We start from the raw sequence: 16,197 nt of genomic DNA, 5'->3' as shown, positions 1-16,197 counted from the left end.
ATCAGACTGTCCAATTCACATAATTAAACAAAATAAGCCAATCAAGATTGTACAACATCAATTACTCAAATATAAATTTCAGAGTTAGAGATTATTACCTGACCATATAGAAATACATTGCAGCATATAAGTCCTGAGCTCAGAGACTTATATACTGCAACGGGGTATCCTGGCTACAGAATGCCACAGACCCTTCTGCACATTTCCCTTAAACACTCAAATCTCCATAAATTAAAGACAATAAAAGCCAAGACTCTTGCCTGGTCATGAGTTGACGTGAAGACCATTTTCCCTGTAGTGGAGCGTCTGGCAAAGATCGTATCAAAGTCAAAACCCAAATTAAGTGATATAAGGAAAATTAGTGAAATTAGGACCACTTTACCAATCACACAGAGACATGTAAAATGACACCAAACATGAATATAGAGCCACAACACACACCATATTAAAAACTTAGACATTCTGTGTGGAACTGCTCTGGTGGAGAAGGTAAAGGGATGCATGATCGAGACAACTTGAACAACTGGTTTCCTAGCTGATCTTCTTCTCAGATTAGAAAGTTTATTGTTTAGGTGCCTGACAATTCTCGTGGTCTTGTCTCGGTCTTGTTTATATACATTAACAGCTCATGAGTTCATGTTGGTTACATTTACAAACTTAAATGTAAACTAATACTTTAATTAACAACATGTACTAACAAGTAATTAAGGTAACCGTTATTCACACATGAACTCTTGGGAATTATGTTGTAGTTAAAGCTAGTTCATGATTAGCGCACGTCTTAACTCATCATTAATTTATAATAAAGCAATCTTTAGTTTACGTATTAATACATCAATATTCATGTACTGTTATTGTAAAGTGTTACCATTAGATTTTTATAGCTATATGGAGCACCAAAGATCCAAGAAATAACTCCCCAGTTTATTTCACGTCTGAACACTTATTCAAGTTAAGAGACTTCATAGCCTTATGACAATGTCCTACTGTAAATACAGTCCTCAACTGTGGGCAGCATTCATTCTATTAGAAATGACACCCTAACATACTGCTGTTCATTTAGTCATTGTAGTTTTCAAATCTGATGATATTTGTGTGACACAAACTGCTTTATGGGTAACATTTTACACAAATAGTAGATAGCCCAATAAAATCAAATGTATATTTATGTATTTATTGAGAGTTTTGATGGCAATACACACATGACAAAAATGTAAGTTAAAAATAAGACGTGTACAAAAGCAAAAGGTTTAAACAAAACTTTGAAATAAAGAGAACAGAAAGCATATTGGGGTAAAAAGCAGTACAGTAATATTAAAATAATTATTTTATTCATGATTGACCATGCAAAGCTATTATTGCTCTAAATGTCTAGCCTTAAAGCATTCCTTTTAACTGGGTGACTGTAGACAAAATAGCATTTAAATGAAGAGAATCAAACCCAGCCATGACAGCAGCTCATTTCTGGTATTTATAGATATCATATTTATAGTTGTGGTTATATGCATTTTTGACCATAACAACTTGAATGGTAATAACCAATACTAAACAAACGATGCCAAGACCAACTGCAACATGATTCAGGGTGCGTGCTTTTTCAGAGTTCTTCTCTGCCAATTCACGCTGTCCATTTTGGTTGGCGTTTCGAGTCTGGAAAAACAATTGTGAAACTTACTGTTAACCACTTTTGTTCTCATTCTAAATGTCTCAAAAGCAGAGGAGATTTCAAATCAGAGAGCAAACACGACACTGAAAACCCCAATTAGTTGACTGAACTAAATTAATTGAGTAAACTTGTTGCCTCAATTTAATTGAGTAATGGAGTCTCCCAAAACTTGCATATTTAAGTTTATTTAACTTGCCGGTTTTGTAGATTATACTTAAATTGTTCAGTTCACCAAACTTAGTACTACGTTTGGTAAACTGAGCAGTTTAAGTATAGTCTACTTACTAAGTTTGGTGATATGAACAATTTAAGTATAGTCTACTTAAGTACTAAGTTTGATGAATTGAACAATTTTAGTGTAGTCTACTTAAGTATTAAGTTTGATGAACTGAACAATTTAAGTATAGTCTACTTAAGTACTAAGTTTGATGAACTGAACAATTTAAGTAAAGTCTACTTAAGTACTAAGTTTGATGAACTGAACAATTTAAGTATAGTCTACTTAAGTATTCATTTTGGTAAATGAACAATTTAGGTATAGTCTACTTAAGTACTAAGTTTGATGAACTGAACAATTTTAGTATAGTCTACTTAAGTACTAAGTTTGATGAACTAAACAATTTAAGTATAGTCTACTTAAGTACTAAGTTTGATGAACTAAACATTTTAAGTATAGTCTACTTAAGTACTAAATTTGCTGAACTGATCAAATAAATCAGTTATTAGAAATGAGTTATTAAAATTATTATGTTTAGAAATGTGTTGAAAAAATATTCTCTCCGTTAAACACAAATTAGGGAAAAAATGAAATGGGGCTAATAATTCCGACTTCAACTGTACATTACAGTAGTTTTAGTATAATGAATGTTTATTATTCTCCAAACTACAATGCAGAATGATGAAATTTTAATTTTGTCTATTAAAGAACACACTGTACACTTCAGACATTTAATATATACAAAATAGTTTATTAAGACTCACACAGTACAAATAAATTTTTATTTTTGCATGTGACCATGTTTGACTACTTTCCCTTATATACTAGATTTTTGATATTTTATACTGATAAACAATAGATCTTCGTCTTGAAATTATAAGGTTCTATCTGTGTTCTGAATAATTGAGATATTGTGTTTCAAAGTTTTTGAATTCCAGAGCAAACAGTGTGTGTGTAACATTTGCTTTTTTTTTTTTTAAATAACATGTCTAAATGTAAACAACTTATAAAAAACATCCCATAACGTAAATAAGTTGTCATTTAATATTTGCTTATAATTCTAAGGTGATGAAATGGAAAGACATTTTAACTCTTCTTTTTGTAGAGATGTTCTACAAACACTTTAGTGCAGTTGTATGTTTTATTATATATTTTTCAATATTTAATATTTTCTTGAGCTATATTCTTCATATCTAAGGGTGTAATTAATTTATATTCCGTGTTTTTTTTATATCTAAATTTTTCTATATCTAAAATTGTCTTTTGTTTTTATATATTTTACTCCATAAATTAAATTCTTATTGATAATATATATAATAATATAATGTTAAATGATAATTTATATTTATATTACATTCACATTTACATTTAGTCATTTAGCAGACGCATTTATCCAAAGCGACTTACAATTCATCGCATATCGTACTGTGTATGTGACAAATAAAATATGAGATTGTTAATGATCCTAAATGAAATAGTTCAAAAATGAATGGAAAGCAGATAAAGTAGTACTTACAGAGATGGAAAATATCAGTGCTGCGATGCCCAGAGGTAAACAGCAGCAAAGCGTAGTGAAGATGGAGTAACTCAGGTAATCTGGCAGTGGATTGACCAGTGGAGCAGCGGTCACAAAAACCGTTGGCTGTACAGAGACCACCGCTTGTCCTGGATGTGACCCTTGAGCATAGGGGCCCTGCGGGAACGACTGGCCTGGATAGTATGGAGGATATGCAGCAGGATTGTCCTGGTATGCAGGTGGAGGCTGAGGCTGCAACATCACAGACTTCTCAGGTGGATTCTGACTGCGATCCATTCTTCTGATTGAGATTTTCTTTGCTGTGCTCTGGTCTCTTATAAGTCTGCGCCTGTAGCTGAACGTAGCTTTTTTGAAGTGAATTATAGTTATAGAGGAGGAGTTGCAAGAACATAACTAGGCTTATACCATGCAGAGGCGGATCTTTGGAAAAAATTAATGTGGTGGTAAGGGGGTGGCATTAAAATGATGAGGGCTAGCAACAGTAAGGAAAGCATTGCTGTATTTTTTTAGTAGATTCATTGAATGCTATGCATAAACTGCTTCAACAACTTTGCAGTTTACTAACTACTAGCTAGCCACTACCCCAAGAAACACTATGAAAATAATTAGGCCTAATTAATAATCATATTTATTCATTTATTTATTTTAAGACTTTCTTACAATCACTCCATATCTCTAAAAAAAATCCCATTGTGCATTTATGAAATGTGTCACACAGGTGAGTGGGCTTGACAAACCACATGTAAAGTGTCACGGTTTAGTATTTATTATTATTATTATTATTATTATTATTATTATTATTATTATTATTATTGTTGTTGTTGTTTTGGAGTTTTTGATATTAATTGATGTTTCTTTTCTATGAGGCTAACTCCGCCTTTCACCTGCTGCTAATCAGGATTGTCGGCTTTATAAGCGGAAGCTGAGTGTGCGTTTGTGTGACTCTTTGTTTTCCAGCGCATGTCTGACTGATTCTCCTGATCTTTGCTCTAATGAGAGTTTGACCTGCTGAGAATCTCTATGTATCTTCTTGTCTTGATGAGGGTCTGAGAATTCTGTGTGCGTCATATGCAGCCGCTGTTGAGGAGCTCTGGTGTTGTTGCTGTTTATTCAATTCTTTGTTGATCTATGTTTTTTATGTCTGTTTGTGTAATTGAGTTAATATTGTTAAATTAATTATCTATATTTTTGTTGCCACTTTATTTTTGGATAGAATGGTACTTTTTGACTTGTGTGTCCTTTTTATGTTGCTGACCTCTTCCTAGATGAGCGTTATAAATTGGGGTTTGTAACAAAAGTAAGGGTGAAACACAATCTACCACCCTCTGTTTTGAAATGACTCACATTAGCCCACTACCTTCAGCAGAAAGTTCAGAACATCAGACTCATAACCTCAAACCACAGTTAAACAGACACTGTTTAGACCAGGGACCACCCCTGCAGGGTTTAGCTCCAACTTGCCTCAACACACCTGCCTGGGTATTTCAAGCATACCTAAGACCTTGCTTAGCTTGTTCAGGTATGTTTGATTAGGGTTGGAGCTAAAATCTGCAGGACACCTGCCCTCTAGGAACAAGTTTGGTGACCCCTGGTTTAGACGTTCAGTTAGTACAGTATACTGTAAATGTATATTCATAAAAAGCTTGATATAATAAAAATAATAATATAAATTTATAAACACAGACACAGAAACTGTTGTCTAATGTTTTGTGATTGAATAATTCCATTAATAATGAACTTTGTGAATTTACTCTTTACCCCTGGTTAAATATGGCTGGTGTACTGGAAAATTATCTGCTTAGGATGAGATCACTCTCAGAAATAAAGGTGTAAAGGGGGCCCTGGGGCAGTACCTTTTCTACCAAAAGGGTCCACAATGGCACCTTCAAAGCACATGTTAGTACCTAAAGTGCACATATTATTACTTAAAATGCTCAAAAAGTGAAACACATTATTACTTAAAATGCAAAAAGTGCACATATTATTACTTAAAATGCTCAAAAAGTGAAAAAGGTACCTCTCTGTGATTGTATTTGAGCCTGTACTCTTTCATCCTTGTTTTAAGATTCAGGTCTTAGGTTAATCACGTCTCTACCAGTGGTGTAGTCCTTGCTATACGCACGTATACTCAGTATGCTTACTTTTTTCCACGAGCTGTTAGGGTATTACCACTTCTGAGGATCAATACGTGCATATACCCTTGGTATACTCACTTATTTTTCTGATTAAACTTTCCTAATTTTAGTGTATTATTTTAATTATTTGTCTTAATCATACCGCTACAGGGAACGACACTATATATAACACTAAAAACGATGAGGCAAAGACTACACATAAATCATGTAACAATATGCGATTTAAAAGGGTATCTAATAGTTATAGTATCTAATATCTTATAGACTTCTAATAGTTTGGTTTAAAACAAGCATGCACGAATGTGACAATCAAAAATAATGGCTGATTGACGTTTAAAGGAACCTATTAAATGTAAAGTAATAAGCCAGTAAAGAAAGTAAGTTAAAAACGTGTCTTTCCATGTATGCACAGGCCCTATTGAGTTAACTTAAATAATGGGCACTATTAGCTAAACATGAAACATTAAATAGGATTAGACTATTAGCATCTCTCTTTAAAACAAACAAATTTGTTAATTTTTTTTTTCTTTTTAAATAGGTAGTTTTCCCAAAAAAATGAAAAATGTCGTCATTTACTCAACCTTTACTTGTTTGTCCTTTTTCTTCTATTGAACACAAAACAAGATATTTTGAAGAAAGCTGGAAACCTGTAACCATTGATTTACATTAACAACATTGACATAGTATTTGTTTTTCCTTTCATTGTGGAAGTTAATATTTACAGGTAACTGATGTAAAAAAAAAATAATAATAATAATAATAAAAAAAAAAAAAAAAAAAAATATATATATATATATATATATATATGTATATATATATATATATATATATATATATATATATATATATATATATATATATATATATATATATATATATATATATATGTGTGTGTGTGTGTGTGTGTATGGATCAAAGAAACATTGACTTCCGTTGTTTCTTTGCCTACTTTCAATTAAAATCTGGGTCGAGTGTAATAGTACACCACCTTTTTTTTTTAGGACTACACCACTGGTCTCTACCAGTGATGCACATCCTGATAACTATTTCCTGTCTGAACAAACTGTTACACATTAAACCTCAAAGTTGAATTCTTAATACATCTTTTGAAAAGGTCCCAGTAAAAAATACAGTACCACAATTAAATTTATTTTTATTATACCAGTTCTTATAAATATTCACAGCTATTAATGGGCTGCTATTTTTGATGCATGTCCAAAAGCATTTGCAATTTGTTGGAAGGAATGAGAAACTGCTACTATGATGTGCACAAATGACTGTTTTGAGAAATGCATTAACTGTTGTGCAAATGTAAATAGCGTTATGAGAAATGCACCAAAGCGACTGAGAAAAACTGTAATTTAAGCTAATATAACCAAGATCAATAATCTATCTTACATAAGTGGTTAATTAATTTATCTTATTGATTTTAAAATTATATTTAGCAAGAAATAGAAATTTAAAGAACGATTGCTCTGCAAATAAATAAATAATTAGAAAAATAATAATCTTCTGAGAGACTTTTAACCTGAACGGTCGAGGATAGCTCCGCCCCTGTTGAATGTGCACACAGGCCGACAGAATGCGATTGAATTTAAACCATTTAAACTAGAAAGTGCGAGTTTAGTACACGTACACGGCTTAATAATCTAGTGATTATTAACAAGTTAGCTTGATATTAGTTTTATACTGTGAGACATTAACAGTAATACTTGACATTTTGAGACCCAACAACTGACAAAACTGAAAGGAGACCTGACGAATGTATTAGACTTAACATTTATTCCCCCAGAAAGCTGTTTTTTCCTTTTCCCTCCCTTTCATTCTCGTCTAACATTACACTTCTACTTGGTAAGTGCTGATTCTTTACGAAAGATGTATTTTATTGTTTTGAAGTCAAATACTGTGAATTGTAATAAAAAGCATTCAGAAGAAAATATATTTAATAGTTTAAAAGCTCTAACTCTGAGAAGTGAAGCAACGAGTGTGAAATGTTTGTGTATATAATTATTTAAAGGTTTGTGATGTGTTCTGTTTTATGGTTGAAAATAATTCCTCGTGTGAAATGTGTATGGATGCCAGCTTTGCTAACGCTGTACATACAGTAGACTGCAATTTATTGTACGAGCACATGGTGATTTAGCGTGTGTGTTTTCAGAGGAGTAGCGGAGGGGGGACAGCTGTATGAGATCATACTATAATTCTAATTACTATAATTCATATAATTACCAATCACCTGTTTCTAAATGGTTTGCCTCTAAAAGTGAGGGGGACGTATCCCCCCGTCCCCCCCGGTTGCTACGCCCCTGTGTGTTTCTGTGTATGTGTAAATAATTTAGACAGACAGTTTATTTTAAATTTGAGATCATTTATTCAGACAACTGAAACTGATGCCTAATTTGGCTTTGTTGTTTCAAGGCCGTTTTTTTTTTTTTGGTTGGTTTTCTTTTTCCACTTTGAAGAGACTTCGAAAACTGTCCATGCTGAGCCTTCTGTCCGGTTTGCACTGGCACTTTGTGTGGTGATAGAGACAAAGAGGGATCAGTCATCAAATCTGGTAGGATCAAACCAATTTTTGATTTATATTTTATATAAGTTTTGCTATCTGGATTTTCAAACATACATATATTTTTTATATCTCAATTTTTTTCTTCGTCTTCTGGAACTGAACTGGGCATTAAGTATGCTTTCACACTTGGTTCAGTTACCTGGACTGTACCCAAGTTCAATTGTCCCCCCTTACCACCTTCTCAGTTGGTTTGTGTTCAGTGTTTTTTTTTTCTTCTGAACCCTGTCACAGAGAATAGAATCACCAAGAAGTGACACTCTAGTGCGATTTGGAAAACAGCCACTAGATAGCACGGCCATTTTGGAATAAATACCAATTGAACAGCATATTCTAAGTCTGTAAAATAAACTATTAAAAGTGCTGATGATTGTGATAGTAAGTGTTGTATTGCTGTCTTTCAGGTTGCATCTCAGCTTTAATGCACTTTTTAAATAAATAAAAAACAAAGCAGCTGCTTGCCATCGCGACAGCAATAAGATCCAATGGACAGCCAACCGCTTTCACTCCAAAGTGGTGAAATCCGGGGCTGTTGCTGAAATGGAACGTTCTATTGAGTGTCGCCTCTTGGTCATTCTAAGCTCTTTGCCCCCTGTACGCTTGTCATCGAGCAGCAAAGCGCCAAAATGAAGAGACGAATGCACATTGCGGTCGTTCTGCTTTTACTGTATCTTTTGGTTTTGGACATACAGAAAGCGACTTGTGTCTGTCTGCCGCAAAAATATTCTAAATGTTTACACGCGGTTTACACGCGGTCCCATGTTTACACATAGAATATCACACGGTGTCTGCAGAAGCTGTTTTTGGAGGAGACAAGCAGACATTATCACTGTGTTTGCCCTGGCTCAGTGCCGCTTGTCACTAAGGTACAGTACGTGATACACACACACACACACACAGGAATAAACAATATGAAAACGATAGTTTGTGGTTCAGTTGGCGGTTCTCTACTGTTATTTTTTCTGATTGCATTCCTACTAGAAGTGAACCGTACCCCAGACCACCTCTTTCAGGCGGACTCGGGTATGGTTCACGGGTGTGCACCCGAGTTCAGAGAACACGTTCATACTAGCTTTGACGTCAAACAAACACAGGTGCAGACCAAAAGGGCTAGTGTGAAAGCACCCTAAAGGGGATCACACACCAGAAGCACCACGCAGTGCCATACATTTCAGAATCCTAAACATAGATTTCTATCAGGGAACACACACCGCGCTGCAAGTCGGTGGCTGTCCGTGGCGCCCAGCTGTGACTCTGTACACTGTTTGTATTTCTGCCGCGCCACAGAGCGCCATCTGAATAGTTTTGATTAAAATACCATGTGAATGTGCGCGTCTGGTGTGCGATACTTTCAACTGTCATCTGCGCGGCGCTGAGTGGCGCATCAGGTGTGTGACGGCCTTAAGAGCCCAGATTTTTTGGTATCTGAGCCCGAACAGAACACTGGGACTTTGAGTTTGAATTTAACTATTTTTTTCTGAACTTTTCATTTTACTTTTGACATCTTCTTTTTTTTGTGGTTTTACTATTCAAATTACTTGTTGTATGTATATTTGTGTTAGTTCTGAACCTACTGCAAATTTTAGATATCTGAGTGAAATCATTATCACGGACAATTTATCACATTTTCAGTGGCTGGTTTATTCTCTTTTAAACTGTGTAATTGATAAGGTATACTAACACATATTCTACTTATTTTTTTGCTCTATTAAGTCGAATCCTTTCTTCTGATTGCTGGTCCAGGCGATCTTAAAGCGTTAAATGCTAGTAACCCCCACCCGGTTGTCAATTCTGTGGGGGGGCCCATGCATTTTGCACTATGCCACTGGGAGGCATGTTGGCTCAGTGGTTAGTGGGACGTTGGCTCAGTCGCTTCACAGCAAGAAGGTTGCTCGTTTGAGGCTGGGCTACTTGGCATTTCTGTGTGGAGTTTGCATGTTCTCCCCGTGTTGGTGTGAATTTCTCCTGGGTGCTCCAGTTTCCCCCACAGCCCAAAGACATGTGGTATAGGTAAATTAAATAAACAAAATTGGCCGTGGGTGAATGTGAGAGTGTCTGGGTGTTTTATCCTCTCGACTTTAACATGAGTTAAGACAACTTTAATATTTAAGTTCACTAAACTTAAACCATATCCATTACACTTTTAATGTCCATTACACAATTATGAAAAAGTCCTATCAACACAATTCTAACATCAACATCCTATCAACATAATTCTAAATTACTGATTTATATATTTAAAGGGGTGGCCCACAGTGTGTATAAGGCTTTGTTGTGTTTAATAGATGCAAAGCAATGTGTGCTCATGCTTCACTTCTAAAAAAATCACGTTATTATTTCCTACATCTTACTTTGATTATATACAGCTACTCAGCTAACATGAAAACGATTGTCATATTTCCTAGTTCCTCTGAAAGGCCCGCCTTCAAGAGGCTCTGATTGGTTAGCTAACATAATGTGCTGTGATTCGCGGATCAGCGCCACGTCACCAGGAAAAGTACTTTTGCGCTCTGTAAACAGTCAGTCAGAGTAGCTGTTTGCCGAATCAGACAGAAAATGCAGACCACACAGCTGAACCTCACACCTGCTCTCTAAAATAAAATCTGACAAGTGTCCTTCACATATTTTTGGAATAAGCATGTTTAAGTATAACAGGGTTAAAATAATGTTTAATTGTCTTTCACCAAAAAGTGTTATTTTGTTTATTTTGTGGTTGTTGGGAGACCTCTTGTGGCAACAGTGTGTAATTGGTTCTTTCACCTTTTACCTGCAAAGCCCCGCCTACAGCAGAATTGGTTGCTGAATGCAGAGAGGCGGTAGGTAAAATGAGCTCCAGCGAAATGTGATAAATTCTGTATTTTAACACGTTAGTATCCCATACAACCCTAATATGAACATTAAGTGATGTTTGGTATCAAATGTATGGAGTGATTGCAGTGGTTTGACCAAATTTCTGTGGTTTAATTTGCTCATGATATGTGTAGCTGGAATGATGACATTTATATAAGCAGGGGTGAATTCTTCCTTTTAGTTTGTTTTTTAGATGCATGTTTAAATGCATACTGTTGCCAAAGTGTATATATATATATATATATATATATATATATGTATGTATATATATATATATATATATATATATATATATATATATATATATATATATATATATATATATATATATATATATATATATATATATATATATATATATATATATATATATATATATATATATATATATTTCTGTTACAGATATGTTGAACTTTTGTTTATAAATGTTTTGTTAAAATGACTTTATGTGGCAACACAGCAGAAATGGTTGCTGAATGCAGAGAGGCGATGCATGTTTAAATGCATACTGTTGCCAGAGGACATATATTTCTGTTACAGAACTAACAACGCAGAACGGAGTTCTCTGTGTCCACCTGAGTTATTTGTGTCATCGGGAAGAGAAGCGTTACGTAAGCAATATGAAGCGTTCACATATATTTTGCGAGTTTGTTATTTGAGATGTATAATACAGGGAAAGCGGACGCATAGAGAGACACTGCAGCGCTGGTGAAGATTGTGTTTTCAGTGGTTTGACTGATATGAATCTGTAGCTAAATTGTTGGCGGTGACAAACCGCATTTCCCGTTGTTTACATCCTTGTTTACATTCTCACTACAACATACCATTAAGGATAGAAACTGTGCATGTAATAGATAAATTTTAACATATAAAAACACTTACAGGTTGTGGCTCAAAACCCTCAGCTTCGTCGGTTGGAGGAGTTTTTAGCTGAATCCAGCTATGAACTAGGAGAGATTCTGAAAGTTCTTCTTTGTCAAATGCTAGAGCTATATATTTTTATAATTATCTGGAACACAATTTAAATTAAACTGTAAGCACTTCTCTCTTTGTGTCGTGTCCTTTGGAAGCCCAAATACAGAAACAGAAGAAGCTCTGTGGAAATAGCAGCGTTTGGATGGCATTTTAGCTTTATCTGCTATAGGAATCACAGCACCTCTGGCCACGCCCCTTCACTGCACAGGGTCTGCATGCATGGTAAATGCACGTAACATGAAGCGTTTGTGATCTCACTAACCCGGATGTATTTTTTTGTAGTCCCCAAACTTAATTTTCTGTAGGTTTTGCTAAACTAACTCTGTTAATACCAATGTCTCCTTTTGCATTGAACTTTGAGCGTCTTACATTCAGAGATGTCGACACGGCTGCATTACACATCAACTAAAGTTAAAAATATGACATCGTAGTGGACCACCCCTTTAAGTTAACTAAACTTAGACCACGTCCATTAGACTTGTATTGTCAAGTCCTATCAACTTTAACCTGTAAAGTAAGCTTAAAATTTTAAGGCAGCACGAACACTTACTTTTTAAAGTTGAAAAAACACATTTTTTACAGTGTTTACATATTTATTTATTTGTTGGGAGTATTTGCAAACATGAAAAAAAAATTGAAAATGAAAGAAAAATAGCACAGGTGCACATAAGAAAAAGCAAAATATATAAACAAAACTTAAATAAAGAGAACAGAAAATATATTGGAAAGATTTTTAAAACATCACTGTAAAAAAAGTTGGTAAGACTTTATTTTGATGGTCCCTACAAAATCTGCATGTTGACTCAAATTTGCATTGCAACAACATGCCAATTACTTCGGAGTATTAGTAGACCGTCTGCTTAATATCTGCTGATACTGCTCCTTCAACAGACATTTAACTGACTATAAGAAACGTTGCAAGTACATGTCAACCCTAACCCCAACCTAACAGCCTACTTATAATCCAACGAGAATTAGTTGGCATGTACTGTAGATGCAATGTAACTTAAATGCAACAAAATGCATTAAAGGACTCAACTCAAAATATAAGGCAACTTGCTGCAGAGCTATTTTGAGTTGACTAAAATTTCAACCCAGGTACTTCACTTGACTCGATTTAAGTTGAGTCAACTCAAAGCTCTGCAGCAAGTTGCCTTACAATTTTAAGTTGTCAATTTTTTTTTTTACAGTGATATTGGAAATGGTTTTATCACCTAAAATGCAATTCAGTAATAAAAAAAGAAAGTTGTTTTACTCATGATAAATGCAATCTGTCAGTCAGAGCTTTTATAGTTTTATATGTCCAGCCTTAACGCATTAATTTTAACTGAGTGACTGTAAACACATTAACATTTACCTAAATGACAAAAATCAGTCGTTATCTGAAGCCAGCCTTGACGACAATTCACAGGTAATATCTAGGTGTATTTGTATATATATGCAAAAAAGAATTTAACAAGAAATATGAAGGCAATAACCAATATTATAATAAAGATGCCAAAAAAAACGGCAACATGATTCAGGATGCTTGCTGTTTTGGAGTTCTTCTCTGCTAGTTCCTTCTGTCCTGCATAGTTTGCATACCGAGTCTGTAAAAAGAACAGTTGAACTTACTGTTTAACTACTAATACCAAGTCACACCAACATGCCATCAGATTTCTAAGCATTTCGTATATTTTATTCATTGTTAGTAATTCCAATCAATTTAAAATGCATCTAAATATATAATTATTCATCTGTAGCATGTAATTCATAAAGTCTAAACCAGGGAATTCAAACTGGAGTTTGGTTCCAACTCTGCTTCAACACTCTTACCTGTAGGTTTCTCAATTACTGATTTAGTTTGATTGTGTTTAAATAGGGTTAAGGCTAAACTGGGCAGAACTGTGGCCCTTTTGGAACTAAGTATGACACCCCTGATTTAGACCAAAAAAGAATTGTTGATCATTTTAGCATGGACCTACTTTGGCTATTTCACATAATTTTAAGTTTATTAAAAAACTAAATAAAATGAATACATAGTTCACAAATAAAAAGTAAAGTTTATGAAGTAATACTTACAAGGATGGAAAATACCACCGCTGCCATGCCCAGGGGACTGCAGCAGCAAATCATGGTAAAGATGGAACAACGCAGGTATTCTGGAAACAATGTAGGTTGTACAGAGACAATCAGTTGTCCTGGATGTTGCCCTTGAGCATAGGGACCCTGTGTGACCGTCTGGCCTGGATAGGATGGATGCTGAGGCGGCAACATCACAACAGTCTCGGGTTGATTCTGCCTGTGATCCATTCTTCTGATTGTGACTTACTTCGTATTGAGACGATGTATTGCTTTACTTTCTTGTTTGTGAAGGGATTCATAGTTATATGGTGGCATGATAAGACCACACTTTCTGTTGCACCATGTGACTGGAAAACCACATCTTGTGTTCTCACATCTGCCAATGTGAGATGAAATATATATATATATATATATATATATATATATATATATATATATATATATATATATATATATATATATATATATATATATATATATATATATATATATATACACACATACACACACACACACACACACACACACACACACACACACACACATTCACACACACACATACATAACAGTGCTGTCTGTTCTCATACAGCCTCTTTACCCTTGTGCATTACTAGGACTAAAGATGGACTCAACAACTCACTACAGTTTGACAAATTATGCTGCTGTTGGACAACATGATATAATATTATGTTACATAATATGTTGATAACGTCTGAGGCTCAGACACACTCTTCCAATTTAAAACTAGATTAAAGACTTATCATTTTAGTAAAGCATAACTTAATGCATCACTTAGCTATATGATACATGAATGTGCTCCACACAGATTTCTGCATCTTGTTTATACACAATGAACAGCAGCTACGCTAATTATTCTCTTTATTCTCCATTTCCACTTGGGGATACTCATCCTGAGGCCCTCAGACTGTGCAGAGTCTTTGATTCGAACTAAGACCAGTGACGAGATGATCCCATAGTTTCCATATCCTGGACCAGGTCGTATCTTGAGCAGCTGCTGTGGTGGTCATGGAGGAGTTGAGAACATGAGACTGATTCCTGTGACGCTCCAGGGACAGACAAGTATTTGCTGAGGCCAGCTTCCAGCCTTCACCACTGAGACTGCAGCTCTGCACAAGACGTTTGGCCAGCGGAGAAATTAAAATGGTCGTGCCCAACTGAGTCTGGCTTCTCTCGAGGTTTTTTATTTATTTATTTATTTATTTTTTCACTTTCGCCAACTGGTGAAGTTTTTTTTTTTCCTCTCCGCTGTCACCACTAGCTTGCATGGTTTGGGATCGGTAGAGCTGCGCATCCATGGATTTGCTCTTCAGTGTTTGAACTCTCAGTAGTGATTATTAAACCACACTGAACTGAGCTAAACTGAACTGAACTATAACACAAAAAACTGAATTACACTGTTCCTATTTACTATGATATTTTATGTGAAGCTGCTTTGACACAATCTACATTGTAAAAGCGCTATACAAATAAAGGTGAATTGAACTGAATTGAAAAATGTACTTTTGAGGCTTTTATTCAGGCAAGAATGTACTTTAGATTGCAACTATGCAGTTTATTTATAAGGATAGTGCCTACTTTAAACATTTATTAGTTAGGACGATTCTAAGGGCCCACGCACTTTAAGGCATATACTGTATATACAGATCTAAATTAGAGATCAACACAATTATTTATATATATATATATATATATATATATATATATATATATATATATATATATATATATATATACATATATATATATATATACATATATATATATTACAAAACAATTTAAATACTTTTTTTAAAAACATTTTTTGTATGCTTCATTGTTCAAAATTTGAAGAATGAAGACATTTTAGTAGTGGCAATGCCATGCTAATTTAACAGTGTAGAAGCCAGGCACATACTGTATCTAGGCATATATTTTGTGGAATATAATGTGAGCATTATTAAAAAGCAGCAATGATTGTGACATCGCCTCACAGCAAGAAGGTCGCTGGTTCGAGCCTCGGCTGGGTCAGTTGACATTTCTGTGTGGAGTTTGCGTGTACACGTGGGTTTCCTCTAGGTGCTCCAGTTTCCCCCACAAGTCCAAAGACGTGTTATAGGTGAATTGAGTATGTGTGTGTGTGGGTGTTTCCCAGTGATGGGTTGCAGCTGGGAGGGCATCCACTGTGTA

General features: G+C 34.8%; 2 protein-coding genes across 2 annotated transcripts; both read right to left on the bottom strand.

The window, feature by feature from the left end:
- Nucleotides 1-1,236: 1,236 nt before the first annotated feature.
- On the bottom strand, nt 1,237-3,752 carry si:ch73-343g19.4 (dispanin subfamily A member 2b-like). The gene is made up of 2 exons (XM_056475274.1): nt 3,400-3,752; nt 1,237-1,650 (listed from the first exon to the last, which is right to left on the bottom strand). Exons 1-2 carry the CDS (start codon nt 3,694-3,696, stop codon nt 1,459-1,461), a joined length of 489 nt encoding a protein of 162 aa, XP_056331249.1. The 5' UTR covers nt 3,697-3,752; the 3' UTR covers nt 1,237-1,458.
- A 5,346-nt stretch (nt 3,753-9,098) lies between these two features.
- Nucleotides 9,099-14,266, bottom strand: LOC130243049 (uncharacterized). Its single transcript, XM_056475085.1, has 3 exons — nt 14,008-14,266; nt 13,475-13,535; nt 9,099-9,247 (listed from the first exon to the last, which is right to left on the bottom strand). Exons 1-3 carry the CDS (start codon nt 14,236-14,238, stop codon nt 9,099-9,101), a joined length of 441 nt encoding a protein of 146 aa, XP_056331060.1. The 5' UTR covers nt 14,239-14,266.
- Between the last annotated feature and the right edge of the window lie 1,931 nt (nt 14,267-16,197).

This window comes from Danio aesculapii, chromosome 16 (genome assembly GCF_903798145.1).
Source record: "Danio aesculapii chromosome 16, fDanAes4.1, whole genome shotgun sequence".
Taxonomy (NCBI): Eukaryota; Metazoa; Chordata; class Actinopteri; order Cypriniformes; family Danionidae; genus Danio; species Danio aesculapii.
This window is presented reverse-complemented; position numbering and strand designations above follow the sequence as displayed.

Coding starts and splice junctions, on each gene's coding strand:
- LOC130243049 (XM_056475085.1), bottom strand. CDS start 14,238: ATGGATCACAGGCAGAATCAACCCGAGACTGTTGTGATGTTGCCGCCT. Junction 13,536..14,007: donor CGGTGGTATTTTCCATCCTT/GTAAGTATTACT, acceptor TTCTTTTTACAG/ACTCGGTATGCAAACTATGC. Junction 9,248..13,474: donor GAAGAACTCCAAAACAGCAA/GCATCCTGAATC, acceptor GATCCCCTTTAG/GGTGCTTTCACACTAGCCCT.
- si:ch73-343g19.4 (XM_056475274.1), bottom strand. CDS start 3,696: ATGGATCGCAGTCAGAATCCACCTGAGAAGTCTGTGATGTTGCAGCCT. Junction 1,651..3,399: donor CACTGATATTTTCCATCTCT/GTAAGTACTACT, acceptor TTGTTTTTCCAG/ACTCGAAACGCCAACCAAAA.